At 50.4% G+C, this 15,894-nt stretch overlaps 1 protein-coding gene across 1 annotated transcript in view; it reads left to right on the top strand.

The window, feature by feature from the left end:
* The window catches only part of PSMC3 (proteasome 26S subunit, ATPase 3), a 109,306-nt gene that overhangs the window by 21,950 nt on the left and 71,462 nt on the right, over window positions 1–15,894 (top strand). The window contains exon 6 of the mRNA XM_078684495.1: window positions 10,722–10,859. Coding sequence (XP_078540621.1) covers window positions 10,722–10,859 — 138 coding nt within the window. The remainder of the gene's footprint in view (window positions 1–10,721; window positions 10,860–15,894) is intronic.

Here is a 15,894-nt window from a genome sequence, read left to right as displayed (position 1 = left end):
ACTAACAGTAGGAAGGAAAGGTTTCTTGACTAATGCCGCCCTTCTCAATGAGGATGGGTACCAGCCCATCCCTTCAACACTGAAAGCCACAACATCAATTGAGAAGCTATTTAATTCCTCTTTAAGCAACTCAGATTGCGGATGCAACCTTTCAAACTCAATATGCAGGTGGGAATGCACGAAGATGACCATGATAATTGATGACCTTTTTATGAGGTCAAACTCTGCAATCTTCCAAAACTTGAAAGGGATTGGTCACATTGAGAAGTATGAAAATATGTGGGGTTCCATCAACTCCAAAAAGAACAATTGATGGACCGAATGTTGTACAATCTCATACATTCACCCTAGTACAGAGACCTGGGCCTAAATCCATCATTTTTTAGTTCTTGTGCTGTTCCAGTTTAAACCCAGCCACATTCAAATCAGTCTTGATCCTGCGCCCAATGGGAACATTCCAGGCCGCACTGCCAGCCCAGGTCCTCCCTGGACTGGAAAGTAGCATCCTGGGGCCGGTTTGGGTTTTTTCCCCTCATCAGCCAGGATAGCTTGATTCCAGTGGCATGGAGAGCACAGGACCCAGGTCTAGGCATACCCGTCCCACTCGTGGTGACGAATGCAAAAAGAACAATTGACGGACAGAATGCAGAACAATGTCATACATTCACCCCAGTTCAGAGATCGGGGTCTAAATACATCGTTTTATTTCTCCCTATTAGCATTGGTTGACAGAAGGCAACCAAAGGGTCCATGTGTGAAGCTCACAGCTGCTGGGAAGGAGTGCAGCTCTGATTTCCATCAATCTCTTCGCTGCAATGATCCCCCCCCAATCTTCTTGTTAAGCTCTACACTTACTCCACAACAGCACTGGCAATGCTGCGTACCCAAAGTAAATTACAGACGTGTGATTTTTAAAGGAATTAGGTTGGATTGTTCTTCCGCCTACTGGAATGTCACAAAGTATGTTGTACGCTTTTATAAGTAGAAGATCGGTTAACTCAATGATTGTTTTTGGCCTTCCCAGGTTTAAGTCATTGTATGTACAAAGCCACCCATCTGGTACTAGAATGCCTATTGCTGCATTCCATTGTAAATCATTGGTTACGTTTGATGTTTGGTAGTCTTTGTGTTTTACATAAAACTCTGAGTAGTAGGCCATCACTGGCCGTAGTGTCATTGCTCCTTCTGTACACCCTGAAAACACTAGGGACCGATTCCGGACGAAACGGCTGTTGGTTTCGTAATTCAGGGGGCCGTAGAAGGCCCCCCTTCACCCGGGTCCTTCCGAATCTGTCACGGGGGTGTGCCCATGGGTGCCCCGATCCAGGCATGCACAGTGTGGCGGGCACGGGTGCAGGGTTTTCCCCACCCCTTTTCTGTTGTGGGAACCTGTGTACGTGTCTGTACACAAGCTCCCATAGAGTTCAATGGGAGTCGAGGGAACCAAGTCCGTAAGCATACGGCTGCATCGTACGTGCTCGTTCGGACTCCCAGAGCACGATTCGCTCGGAAAGCCCTCCGGATCCGAGTTGTACAGAGGACTTTCCCAGCACGATCTTAATCTGGCCCTAAGACGTAAAGTTCTTGCTCTGCTCTGGTTGCACCGGGAATCTGTTTGAGAGGAGCTCTGTGACTGAGCTTTCCTGCCGTGTGGCAGACGCAAAAGTGTATATAGCTTACCTGTGGTCTACAGACTTGGTATCTGCTGCTTTGTATGTATGTACGTATGTGGAACGCGATACAAAAGGGGATGATGGACGGAGCGTTTGAGCAAATCAAACACTCACCCCCAGTCAACTGATCTGGGTTTAATCCATCACCATTCTTTAGCCCACTCAGCCACCCCAGTTCAAACATGGCCATATGCAAATCAGTCTGACCCTGTGTCTCATGGGAACAGTCCAGCCCGAACTGCCAAGCCATGTCTTCCATGGACCGGAAACAAGCATCCTGGGACCGGTTTCGGATTCATAATCCTCATCAGCCAGGCTATCTTGAATCCAGTGGCCAAGTGAGCAAGGGACTCACGTCTGAGCATACCCTGCCACACTTAGGGCAAACAAAGCGATACAAAAGGGGATGATGGACGGAGCGTTTGAGCAAATCAAACACTCACCCCCAGTCAACTGATCTGGGTTTACGTATGTGGAAGGCAGTAAGAGCAGTATACCTGCTCTGTGGAATAGGCTTCTAGGTACTCTATACCTAGCACGATTGCACACTATTTCACTGTTTCTGATGGGCACATTGAACGATGGTGAAACCATCGTACTCTATTGATAAGCTTTTGACCAAAGTTGTCACATTCCAAAAGAAAGTGTATGCAAGTAAAAAACCATAGCAGATCAAATAAGTGTTTATTACATCAGCACCACTACCGCCAGCCCATCACATTCGGGCCTCACATTTGCTCAATCAATCAATCAATCACGGCATTTATATAGCGCGCTGCTCACCCGGGAGGGTCTCAGGGCGCTGGGGGAAAGGGGTGTGTTACTGTTCGAACAGCCAGGTCTTGAGTTGCTTCCTGAAGGAGAGATGGTCTTGGGTACGTCGAAGGTGAGTGGGGAGGGAGTTCCAGGTCTTGGCTGCCAGGTAGGAGAAGGATCTTCCTCCGGTGGTGGTTCTGAGGATGCGAGGTACGGTGGCGAGTGCGTGGCTGGTAGATCGTAGCTGGCGCGTGGGCGTGTAGAAGGTCATTCGGTCGTTGAGGTACTTGGGTCCCAGGTCGTGTAGGGCCTTGTGTGCGTGGGTGAGGAGTCTGAACGTGATTCTCTTGCTGACGGGGAGCCAGTGCAGTTCTCTCAGGTGTCCGGTGATGTGGCTGTGTCGGGGGATGTCCAGGATGAGTCGTTCTGTATTCGTTGGAGTCTTCTCTGGAGTTTGGCTGTAGTTCCGGCGTAGAGGGCGTTCCCGTAGTCCAGTCGGCTGGTGACAAGTGCCTGGGTGATGGTCTTCCTGGTTTCAGTGGGGATCCATCTGAAGATCTTACGGAGCATGCGCAGGGTGTTGAAGCACGAGGAAGAAACGGCGTTGACTTGTCTGGTCATTGACAGGGAGGAGTCCAGGATGAAGCCCAGGTTGCGTGCGTGGTCTGTAGGTTTGGGGGCGGTGCCCAGGCCGGGGGCCACCAGGAGTCGTCCCAGGCGGAGGGTGATGATCCCAGGATGAGGACTTCCGTCTTGTCTGAGTTCAGTTTAAGACGGCTGTTTCTCATCCAGTCGGCGACGTCTTTCATCCCTTCGTGTAGGTTGGCTCTGGCGGTGGTGGGATCGTTGGTGAGGGAGACGATCAGCTGGGTGTCGTCGGCGTAGGAGATGATGTTGAGGTTGTGTTGGCGTGCGATGGCTGCGAGGGGGCTCATGTAGACGTTGGAGGGTCGGGCTGAGAGAAGATCCTTGTGGTACGCCGCAGATTACTTCGGTGGCCTCGGATCTGAACGGAGGGAGGCGGACTCTCTGGGTTCTTCCGGTGAGGAACGAGATGATCCATTCCAGCGCTTTCTCTCGGATTCCGATGTTGCTGAGGCGTTTCACTAGGGTTCGGTGGCAGACTGTGTCGAACGCTGCGGAGAGGTCCGGGAGGATGAGGGCCGCTGTTTCCCCGTTGTCGATCAGGGTTCTGATGTCGTCGGTGGCTGCGATCAGGGCGGTCTCGGTGCTGTGGTTGGCCCGAAATCCGGACTGCGAGTGGTCGAGGGATCCGTTCGTTTCGAGGAAGGCGGCAAGCTGTATGTTGACGGTCTTCTCGATGGCTTTGGCCGGGAAAGGAAGGAGCGAGATGGGACGGTAGTTCTTGAGGTCGGTGGGGTCCGCTGTTGGTTTCTTCAGGAGGGCGGTCAGCTCGGCATGCTTCCAGCTCTCCGGGAAGGTGGCGGTGTGGAAGGAGGCGTTGATGGTGTCTCGGAGATGGGGTGCGATGGTGGCGGCGGCTTTGTTGAAGACGTGGTGTGGGCAGGGGTCGGTTGGTGATCCGGAGTGGATTGAGTTCATCGTGCGGGTGGTGTCTTCGGTGCTGATCGGGGTCCAGTTGCAGAGGGTGGTGGTGGCGGGCGTTGGTTCGGTGGTAGGGTGCGTGGTCTGTGAGTCGAAGCTGTTGTGTATGTCGGCGATCTTGCGGTGGAAGAACGAGGCGAGGGAGTCGCAGAGGTCTTGCGTGGGAGTGATGTCGCTGGTTCCGGCGCTGGGGTTGGAGAACTCTTTGACGATGCTGAAGAGTTCTTTGCTGTCGTGGGCGTTGTTGTCCAGTCGTTCTTTGAGTGCCGTCTTCTTGGTGGCACGGATCAGTTGATGGTGTTTGCGGGTGGCGTGCTGGAGGGCAGTCCAGTTGTCTGTGGTGCGGTTGAGCCGCCAGGCTTTCTCAAAGGTGCGGCAGTTCTTCTTGGATTCCTTGAGTTCGTTGGTGAACCAGGGGGTTTTCTTGCCGCCGGGTCTGCTGGGAGGGTTCTTCATTGGTGCGAGGTCATCGGCGCAGGCGGTCAGCCACTGTGTGAGGTTGCTGGCTGCTACGTTGGGGTCCGTTGTGCTGGTGGGAGTGTTCTGGCTGAGGGAGGCGGTGAGTTGCTCGGCGGTGATCTTGTTCCAGCTGCGGCGGGGGACCCGTTGCGGATGGAGGTGGGTTGTAGTTCTACTGAAGCTGAAGTGGACGCAGCTGTGGTCTGTCCAGTGGAGTCCGGTGGCGTGGCTGAAGGAGACGTGCTTGCTGGATGTGAAGACAGGGTCAAGCGTGTGTCCGGCGTAGTGGGTGGGGGTGTCCACCAGTTGCTTGAGTCCGAGGTTGGCGAGGTTGTCCAGCAGGGCGGTAGTGTTTGTCGTTGTTGTTCTCCAGGTGGAAGTTGAGGTCCCCTAGGAGGATGTAGTCGGCGGAGGGAAGGGCGTGCGGGCTGATGAAGTCTGCGATGTCTTCGCTGAACTGCGTGCGTGGTCCCGGTGGTCTGTAGATGAGGGTGCCTCGGAGGGTGGTTTTGGGGTCGGTGTGTATCTGGAAGTGCAGGTGCTCGGCGGCGGAGAAGGTTTTGTCGGAGTTAGTCGAGATGCGGATGGTATTCTTGTGTACGATGGCGATGCCTCCTCCGGTCTGGTTGACACGGTCCTTCCGGGTGATCTTGTAGCCGTCCGGGAGGGCTGTGGCGATGTCGGGCGTTGAGAGGTGTTCATCCAGGTTTCGGTGAGGAAGGCGACGTCCGGTGTAGTTGCGTCGAGTAGGTCCCAGAGTTCCACGGCGTGCCTGTGGACGGATCGGGTGTTCAGCAGGATGCACTTCAAGTGGTTGCTGTTAGTGTTGGAGTCGGCGGGGGCGGTGCAGGTCCAGTGGCAGGTGAAGCGGCAGGCTTCCGGTCGGTATTGAGTGTGTTGAGAGTGGTGGCGTCGTAGGTCTGTCGTGGAGTCTTGCATCGGCGGTGGGGACCAGGGGTTCTGGTGCTGGGCGCGGTCCAGGCGCGGATGGGCGCAGACGGGCTTACCTTTGGCGCACCTTCGGCGCTCATTCGGTGCTCCCGCTGCGCGAGTCCGCTGCGCGGTCGCTCTGGGGGCGTCATAAGAAGGGAGCCGGGAGGGAGGGTCCGCTGGGAGGCGGGAGCGTGGGAGCCTATCGGCTGGCGGGGGGGGGCGGGGCCGCAGGCAGGCAGCGGCGGGAAAAACGAGTGCGGGCTGGCGGTCGGCGCTGCGGCGGCTGGGGCGCTTGTGGAAGAAGCAGTCGGCGTAAGCGAGCAGGAAGGCACAGGAGTGGGCGTAGTCAGCAGGAAGGCACAGGCAGCAGGAGGCAGGGAAGGCACAGGGAGCAGGAGGCACGAGGAGCGTGGGGGCGACCAGGCCGGTGAAGGCAGAGTTCCAGCCATCATTCAGTACAGTAGAGCATACCAAGCTGTTTGCACAGGAGGCCTTCTGTCCTAGTCATTGACCTGCAATGGGGTGAAAATTGGTTATGGGGACGGAAAAAGGCTGCTCCGCTTTTTTTCCTTGCTGATAACTGATAACTCCAGTTTTGCTAAGCGTCCACTCAACAGCAGTGGTCATTGTGCTCTCTCTGTGATGTGTAAACCAGCAAGCCCTGCAGGTCTTCCCCAACATTCCTATTCTCTGGAGTCTGCAGAACTAGCACAGAGCAAACGTGTCAGAGATTGAATGAGCAGGCCTCAGTAATGGTGTTCCAGCCTCTGGACGGCAGGAACAGCCTACATAGGCTGAAGGGAAGAAATACTTAACCTGCAGCTCCTCGTCCTCTGCTCTGCACATAGTTGAAAAGGAAAGGTGGGCTTTATTCTTCTGCAACACAACAGTTTAAAAAAAAAACTTACTGGTTATTTTTTGTTTTATTGCAAACTTTTGATGTAAAACCAAAAAGAAGGCAAGCGCAAAGAAAAAATTCCAACATCTAAATGTGGTTATGAGCCTACAATAAAAAAAAATTGTAGCATATAATTGTGGTTGAGTGCAGGTACTTCTAAGCAAACCAGTGTTCTTAAAACAGATATTCTAAAAGAGGAGCCAAGCTCGCGAGCGTAATGGTCGCCTTTTAGCTCGGCTCCCGCAGCCCTCCGGCCTGATCATATATCCTGTATAATATCCTGTCCGGAGACGACACATTATCGGAGAATTGGAGACGGAACACCTCGCTTGTACTCACCGTTTGGCCCGGAGGTTTCGACGTGCAGCGGTTCCGAAGTTGTGCCCTCCGCAAGACCGGGGCCTCCGTGGAACCTAGACCGGGACCTAGCCTGTGGGATCCGACGACTGTCGGCCCCGGTCGAGAGAGTGAACCAATGATGAGAGCCGTTGTGCGAACATCCCGACGATCCTGATCCGGGCCTGCCCTGGTGACCGCGAGGCTGATGTGGGTGAGATGCACCGGGGACTGATTCTGTGAAGGGGTTCCCCCCCGCCGCTGCTTTGTCCGGCGGCCCTGGACCTCTGCGCCAGGACTCTGATTGTTGGGGGCGCCGGTGCTGGTGTAGGCGGAGACCCGCATTGGGCGGACATCCTTTCTGCACCACGGCTGCCATTGCTGGGAACCCCCCGGAGCTTTGTAAAGTCCTACATTTTTGAACTGTTTTTGAGAGTCGCGGAGGGTGGCGACTGGGCTGACTTCGCGAAATGGCGGCCGACTCTCTGAAACTTGTATCGCCTCATGGCGGCGGGCTTAGGTTGCCTGATTGCGCGGGGGTCCGGTCCGGTGTGCGTGAGCTCACAGTCAGAGATATCCTGGAAGCTTTGAGATCCCTGCGCGCATCCCTGGCCCCCGATGTCCCTGTGAGCCCGCCACGATCTGCCGCCATTTTGAGCAGCCGTTTCTTCTTGCCCCCCTCTTGTTTCAGTGACTCCATTGCCTCGCCCCCCTCGACCGCTGCAAGTGTTGCTGCCGCTGATCGACGATCATTTTGTGTGCCGGTGACTTTGGAGCTCCCTGCTTTTCGAGGTTCTGACCCCGGGGACTTGGACATTGTGCCGCGGCCCTGTTCGGCTCGGATGCCTAGAAATATTGGTGGACTGCCGCCTGCACCTGCTCCGATGGCTTCGCATTTGTCTATTGCAGAGAACCCCTCGCTTTCCCAAACGGCGAAACTGAACTCCTGTTCTTCATCACCCGTGCTGCGATTGCTGATGCAATTAAACTCTCTACTCGGACTTTTGCTCACTTGCGGACCGATTTACCCCCCATGTCTACATGGTAGTCATAATTTTTTTCGATTGTGTGCTGGTCTTGTATTGAGTAGCTCATTTTACACTGTCATGTGGTGGGTGGGATTTGTGGTTCGGAAGGGATGGGGGTGATATGCACGACTCCTGGTGGATTATTGGTATACGACTTCGTGGCGCAGTTGTTTGTACCCATGGCGCGTTGGGAGGTCCCCTCCTCTGTAAGTTTTATGGCGCTTGAAGGGGTGTCGTCCTGGTCTGTTTTTTGCTGCGATTGTCTGGTTGGGCGGAGGGCTGCGGCCGACCATATTGATTTCTGTTCTTATGCTCCTCCCTCCTGTTTTCTTTATTTATGTTTCTGTTTCTTTTTGTCTCGTTCTTCTCTCTTTCTTTCTTGCTATATTTCGGGTTCTGGTTTAGGGCGACAGGCACGCTGTCTGAAGGGTAGGCCATAGCCTTCTACAGGGGTGCAGGGTGGGATGGGTGGGTTGGGTTCTATTTGTTGTTTGTTTTATGGTTCTATGGCCCTTTTGTATCTCTTTATAGTAATGCCGCGTCTGTCCTTGCCTCCCGGGGTATGGTCGGGGTGGGGTGTGTGGCGTTGTTGATCCTCCTCTTATGGGTCGGTTGCTTTTCATCTCGATTGCTGTACCCTCCTTGTTGCTGATACTCCTGTTTTCTCCTGTACTCTCGCCACGGGACGCCTGTTTCGGCGTGGTCTTCTTTCTTTCGTTTTTGTATTTCATTTCCTTTTATCATTTTTCCGCCTTGTTCTCCTCCCCTCCCCCTCTTTCCCCCCTCTCCCCCCTTTTCCTCGCCCCCCCCTCCTTTTTCCTAGAGGTCACTATGACGGGTTAGTTTTGATATAATGTTTATCCGATCCCTCTGTTCTGGCTTGGCTGTGGTTTGGGTGGTGGGCATGTAAAGATGATAATGATCACGTGTCGATTATGTCTAAATTATCCCTATCTCCCTGTGTGTATTGTGTTGCCTCTCCTGTATTACGGCCCCACACCCCCTTATTGTCGCTGAGGATGGTTCTGGGACTTCGGACGTCTCTATATTGAAAGTGAGCCTATCGTACTCCTTGACCCCATATTCTAAAATTAACCTTTTTTGCTCCTGTTTCTTGGCCATCTGGTTCCTATGTGTTTTCTCCCCTTTTTACGATTGTATTGCCTCTGCTTCTTGCTGATTGACTCTGTAATGTTTGCCTTGGAACCTCTGATTGCTTTACATATTGAGGCCGGCCGATTTGGTTGTAGGCATAGACTTGTATATCCTTTTGACGCTACTAAAGGTTTAAAAAAAAAAAAAAAAAAAACAGATATTCTAATGGTTCCAAGTTTTAATTTATCTTGTAGGAAACTGATTTTTATTGGTACAGAGATTAGGTAATGTTGGCTTGACATTAGTGTAACCTGAAGAAAGTGTAAACTCTGTGATGCGTTAAAGAAGAAAAAGGAGTGGAAAAAAGAAACCATTAACAAATGAAAGTATTGGCCCGCCAGCTCTGGCACTGAAGTGCACTTCATGGTGCGTACATGTGATCAGAAAAAATACAGTCACTCTCAGAGCAAAAGGACTGGGAAGGTTAGTCATAAAATTGTTTACTGATGTTGCACACTGGAAACTGAAGGTTAAATGAGGGATCAATACATAGGTGATGGAAACACTGCGATGAGGGAACTGCGCACAAGCCATGGAAACCCTTTATGTACCCATTTCTTGCCAACCACCTCCCACTTCTGTGGATGATATGAACAGTACCAGAGCGAATGAGCAACTCGACTTGTGCTGAATAGGAAATAAGGATTCATCTGTGCTTCCCTTATTCTTGTAAGACAGTCTGACGCTCAGGAGGTTGTCTTAGGTTTGCGGTGGTATCGGTGGCCTTGGGCGGGCAGCTGCAGGTTCCTTTCACTAATGCTACCCTCCCTCAGGACATGCCCAGCTCTTAGTTTCTGTATTGTAGTGGTCCCACTTAGCTGAGAATTCATGTTGGAGCAGACAAAGTTAGGTGCTTTAACTAAGGCAGAAGTTCTAAAAATAGTTTTTAGAAACCCTGGTAAATGCAGCAAACCTGAAAAGCGCAACATGGATAGAGTTACGAAAGGCGTCTTCTCTCTAGTCGTGTGAATTATTAGATTTTCTTGGTACGCACTTTCTTGTACAACTTCTCTACATTCTTTACCAAAGTCCTTTTCGGGTCCTGAATGGGTTTCGAGACGGTTAGTCTGATGGCTCAAATGTCCATAAACAAGAATCAAATGTAGGACTTTTAACCAAACGGTTCCTGTTGATAGGAAATATTTTGTATGACTAGAACTGCTGATACTGGACTAAATATAGCCCTTTGTTAAATGTTTTTAACATTTAAAAAAAAAAATGCTACCTATAGCAACAAAACGTTTATTTGGTGGGAGTGATGTGGTCTTTAGAGGTGGAAGGAGGTTCAGATTTATCTTCTTTTGGGGGAGGAGGAAGAGAGGACTTTGGGGTTTGTCTGTCAGACAAGAGAACTTGAGTATTTTCCATCATTGGACTGGATTTTGGGTATTGTCCATCAAGGAAGGGTGCTTGGTGGGGACTTGGGTTTTGTGTAGCATGGTAGAGGACTTGGGTTTTTGCTGTTCCAGGAAGTGTGATTCGGTTTTTGTTAGTCATGGACAGGGCTCTTGGGTTTGTCTCGTCATCCAAGGATTTTTGTATTTGTTGGAGCCAGGTGGCTGAGTCTGCTCTTGGGATGGGTTTTGTTAAAACTGGTTGCCGGGGAGGCTTTGTCTGCTTACTCAAGGGGTGTGGGTTTACTCTTCGTGACTAGCAGGGGAAATATTACTTTTCATGTGAGAAAAGCGAGTTTGATCTGGGCTCTTGATTCACATTTGGGTGGGCAGTTACAAGTGGTTTTAGCTTTGGTCCCCTGGAGGTAGAGGGCACCCTATTTAGCCTCTTCTTCTGGGACGTAATCTCTGTTTTGGCCTCCGGACAGGAATAGAGTTTTGTCTGCACTTGTAAGATGGTGCTTCACTCAGATTGTGTTTTAATATTTTAACATTTCACCTCTTCTGTACCTGTTATTTAAAGGGTGTAAACAAGGACTCCTACCTGATCCTGGAGACTCTCCCCACAGAGTACGATTCCCGTGTGAAGGCCATGGAAGTAGACGAGAGGCCGACCGAGCAGTACAGCGACATTGGTGGATTGGACAAGCAGATCCAGGAGGTGAGTAACAGTGCTTTTGATGGGAGTTTGAAGAGTGGCGTTGCGCTTGGTGGGATTTTGACGAGTGGTGTTGCGCTTGTTGGGATTTTGACGAGTGGCGTTGCGCTTGTTGGGATTTTGACGAGTGCCATTGCGCTTGGTGGGATTTTGACGAGTGGTGGTGCGCTTGTTGGGATTTTGACGAGTGGCGTTGCGCTTGGTGGGATTTTGACAAGTGCCATTGCGCTTGATGGGAGTTTGAAGAGTGGCGCTGCGCTTGATGGGAGTTTGAAGAGTGGCGCTGCGCTTGATGGGAGTTTGAAGAGTGGCGCTGCGCTTGATGGGAGTTTGAAGAGTGGCGCTGCGCTTGATGGGAGTTTGAAGAGTGGCGCTGCGCTTGATGGGAGTTTGAAGAGTGGCGCTGCGCTTGATGGGAGTTTGAAGAGTGGCGCTGCGCTTGATGGGAGTTTGAAGAGTGGCGCTGCGCTTGATGGGAGTTTGAAGAGTGGCGCTGCGCTTGATGGGAGTTTGAAGAGTGGCGCTGCGCTTGGTGGGATTTTGACGAGTGCCGCTGCGCTTGATGGGAGTTTGAAGAGTGGCGCTGCGCTTGATGGGAGTTTGAAGAGTGGCGCTGCGCTTGATGGGAGTTTGAAGAGTGGCGCTGCGCTTGATGGGAGTTTGAAGAGTGGCGCTGCGCTTGATGGGAGTTTGAAGAGTGGCGCTGCGCTTGATGGGAGTTTGAAGAGTGGCGCTGCGCTTGATGGGAGTTTGAAGAGTGGCGCTGCGCTTGATGGGAGTTTTGAAGAGTGGCGCTGCGCTTGATGGGAGTTTTGAAGAGTGGCGCTGCGCTTGATGGGAGTTTGAAGAGTGGCGCTGCGCTTGATGGGAGTTTGAAGAGTGGCGCTGCGCTTGATGGGAGTTTTGAAGAGTGGCGCTGCGCTTGATGGGAGTTTGAAGAGTGGCGCTGCGCTTGATGGGAGTTTTGAAGAGTGGCGCTGCGCTTGATGGGAGTTTGAAGAGTGGCGCTGCGCTTGATGGGAGTTTGAAGAGTGGCGCTGCGTTTGATGGGAGTTTGAAGCATGCGTGTCTGAAGCTTGTGCCTGACTCACACAAGGAGCTTCCTTTGTGCACTGCATGATCTTCTTGGTTTGGAAGGTTCATATTTTTCTTGTTGAGCAATATCCAAGATCCGCCCAGATTTATTCATGATTTATCTATGATCAGAACATGTCATTTTGGGATTTTCATTAGGTTTCGGCCTGTTTTATACCAATTTAGATGCTGTTATCTGTGTGTAACTCTTCAGGATGCCCTTAACTTTAAAACCGGGGGTTTAATAATCTTGCTTCCAATTGTTTGCCTTTTATTGTGTACATTTAATGTTGTGAAACGTAAAGCACCCAGCATTCTTGAGACCAAAGGCAGATGAGTGCAATGGCTGCTGCTACCTTCATTTCCCATAATCAGAAAGATGATCGTAATGCTCTCAGTGGTGGTACTTACTAATTCCACTGTTTTTGAAGGGTTCTCAGTGCCTCTTTTTGTTGATCAGCTGTAGGTGTCCTTTTTACCCTGCCCATGCCGCATTCTGGGCTTCTAAGAGTCCAAATGTATGATGTCTAATGCTGAACACTGTGACGTCTGGAACAGGCCGCTCTGTTATCCAAGAACGAGCCTTAGAGAACGCCTCGCTTTACACTCTTGCAGCCTGATTCATCAAGCTCAATAGCGCTCGCAAAGGGCCAGATTCTCAGAATCTGGCCCTTTGCGAGCGCAATTTTTGCATTTGGGATTGATCATCCCAAATGCAAAAATCGGTAATTACGAATTCGCAAAATTGCGAGGAATTACATTTAAGGAATCTCTATTTGAGATTCCTTAAATGCAATTCATCATCCATTTTTAAATTGCGAAATCGCAATTTCGGGCCGCTATTTTCCACGAGGCTAGACCTCGTGGTAAATAACGAAAACTTCGAAAAATGCTTTTAAATGCATTTTTCTAAGTTGCATGTTGCACACACACATGTCCCTTGAACATGTGTGCGCGCAACACCAATGTAAATTACATTTCAGGGGTGCTACAGGGTGTCCTTTGGACACCCCTAGCACCCTTGAAATCGCATCCTTATTTGCGATTAGCAAATTGCTAATCGCAAATAAGGAATAACTCCCCATTCATTCCTATGGGCCTACAGGCCCATAGGAATGCATGGGGAGTTATTCCTTATTTGCGATTAGCAATTTGCTAATCGCAAATAAGGAATGTGTAGGAATCGCAATTTATTTAGCGATTCCTACATGAATCCCGTTTTGCAAGTCCTTAATAGCGATTCCTTATGAATCGCTATTAGGGGCTCGCAAAACGGGAGATTGATGTATCAGGCTGTTGGTTTCTTAAGAGCCTTTATCGAATGTTCCTGGGCGGGGCCTGAGTGGCTTCAACCCCATTTTCTCTTTTCTTGACCTGCATAGTCTGATCACTAGCATGAAGAATACCCTCCTGGAGCGCCTTTTTCACGTTTATTTACACAATGTGCTTCTATGGGCAGACTATATCACAAAGTTGATATAGACCGTAAAACAGAATATCTGGACAACACCATAAGTATTGTGCAAACAGAACATTCCCAATATAAACATCCAAAAGACAAAAATAACTCAGAACTCGAGGAATATTCCAGAGGCTTCCTGAAAAGAAACCGAAGTAGCAAACCCCAGGGGAGTTAGCGCCACCTCACATAGAGTCCGAATTTTGGAAGGATTTTGTTTTTAAACTCTGGGAGCGGATTAAGATTGGAGGAGGGGCCTGCAGGTGGGACAAAGGGATAAATGATTGTTCGCTTCCACGCTCCTTTAGCATGTTGTCGCTATAAATGTGGCTTCTTAAATCTAACCCGGTCTTTAATTCAATAGTAATATTTTCTTATTTATTTTGATCAGTTAAGGTATTTATGTAGTGCAGATTTTGCTGCGTCGGCAGAGGTGCCCTTTACTTAAAATTATCAATTTACATTAACTAGTTAACAGTACCGTTCTTTAATCCGTTAAGAAGATGTAGTGTGCTCCAAGAATTCTTTCAGCAAAAGAAAACAAAGATAAAAAAAACAAAAAGCTATTGTAATGTGAGATGGATTTGTAGAGCGTTGTGTGTCACCTGTTGTTGTATCCTGGCGCGGCTTGTGGTGAGACTCGGGCCTGGGCAGCCTCAGTGGTCCCGCAGTACGACTAATTGAATAGCCGGGTCTTCAGCTTCTTGCGGAGTTCAAGAAGTGGGGTGGAGGCCCTGATGTGTTGGTGGAGGTCGTTCCAGGATTTGGCAGCCTGGCTGGACAGTGATTGACCTGCTCTGCTTCTGTGGATGTAGGGTGTGTGCGCGAGTAATGCTGAGTGAAGTTGTCTGGTGGGTTGGTGGAAGTGAAGCGGGTGATTAAGGTATGCGTGTCTGTGCTGTGTAGCGCCTTGAATGTGTGTGAGTAGTGTGAAGTGGCAGCACTTCTGGGTGAGGAGCCAGTGGAACTCTCCAAGATGTGGTGTGGCTTATGCCAATGCTTTATACACCATGTGCAGAGTGTAGCCTTCTCAGTAATGCAGACCAGAGGTCCTTGAGATTGCGTCACTTTCCAAAATGAAATGTATATCTATAGAGTGTACAAGCTTTTTAAATCAATATAAAATACAAACATTAATATTGATGAGAATAAAGGAGACTTGCACCTTAAACTGCTTAGAGGAGTGTGTGGAGTGTTGTAGCTCAGGAGAGCGCCTGCTCTGAACAGAGGAAACCTGACCCTCGGAAAGCGCCTCCTCTGAACTTGCAGCTCCACATTTTCAGTCAAAAATAGATGATGGCCCTGATCTCCGATATCAGGCAAACCTGAGACGGAAGAGTTGACTTGAAGTTTATGGTAACCAAAACATAGAAGGATTCAAGGTTTATGCTTTTTATGGACCACACACTCACTCATCTAATTCTACTCAGCACTGTGTAACGTCGGGTCAGTGCTCTTGTATGTACCCGCTTTCCTATCTGTGGGGAGAGTCTGGACGTCTTCACCACACTGAGAGGCTACAAATCCGGACAAACACCCATAGTGCTCCCACCATCAGTTACATTTAGGGGCAGGCACTGAAACACACTGAGCACGTGGGGCTGTATTACAGAAGTGCCCTTAGGGCGCAACAGGCGTTGGCGCCCGCTTTGTGCGCCGCCAAAGCTCTTTGGGATAACAGAAGGGTCCACAGACGCTTGTGCAGTGTCTTCTGTAATACAGACAGTGCTTGCACACATAAAGCGACAGTGCTATCACCAGAGGGTATTCAGAGGTTACCTCTGAGGTAAATGAGCAAGTTCATTTGCAGCTATGCCTGCGCCTTCTTATGGATATAGATACTTAGAAGCTATCAGCGTGTCCCCTGATTGCAGACCTCTGGAGGGGGTGCGGGCAATCGAATGCACCCACAGACATCCCCTTGCAGGCAGGTGCAGTCACTCACTGCACATGCCTGCACTTGGATCTCTCTTCCCTCTTAAAAGTGAAGGCAGGTTGCCGCTGTGCAGTAAAACATGGAGAGGCAGCTTCAAAGCTGCTTTGCTTTTGACTGGAATACGCTGCCCCCACGATCGCACATTTCCCTCTTTGTGCCACTGCGCACCTTAAAACGGATGTGCCGAGCACAAACTGGGACAGTGCGCCTCTTCCATAACACGGCCCCTGGTGGCTCTTCTCAGAGAGCATAATTACAGGGTTCCTCTCTCTAGAAAGTGAGATGCCTGCTTCCCATATTAATACATAGTGCAAGTCTTGGATGCCCTCTGCAGGATGACTGACAGTGTTTCCTGGGGTTTTGTTGCAGTAGTTCTCTTCCCCCCCACCCCTTCCCTTTTGCACTGGGCTCCTGCTAACTTGGTCCCCAGTGTCCGTGTACTTTCCCCAAAACAAGGTAACTGGTCAATTGATCCCCAGTTTGCCAGGCCTTTAGCAACTCTAAGTGGTACCATTACATTACAGGCTGCGTGACAAAGTGCTCTAAAAAGAGAAAACACAAGGTGGCAC

The sequence above is a fragment of the Lissotriton helveticus genome, chromosome 3_2 (assembly GCF_964261635.1).
Source record: "Lissotriton helveticus chromosome 3_2, aLisHel1.1, whole genome shotgun sequence".
Classification (NCBI taxonomy): domain Eukaryota; kingdom Metazoa; phylum Chordata; class Amphibia; order Caudata; family Salamandridae; genus Lissotriton; species Lissotriton helveticus.
Note: the sequence above shows the minus strand (reverse complement) of the source record. Positions and strands in the feature narration are given on the sequence as shown.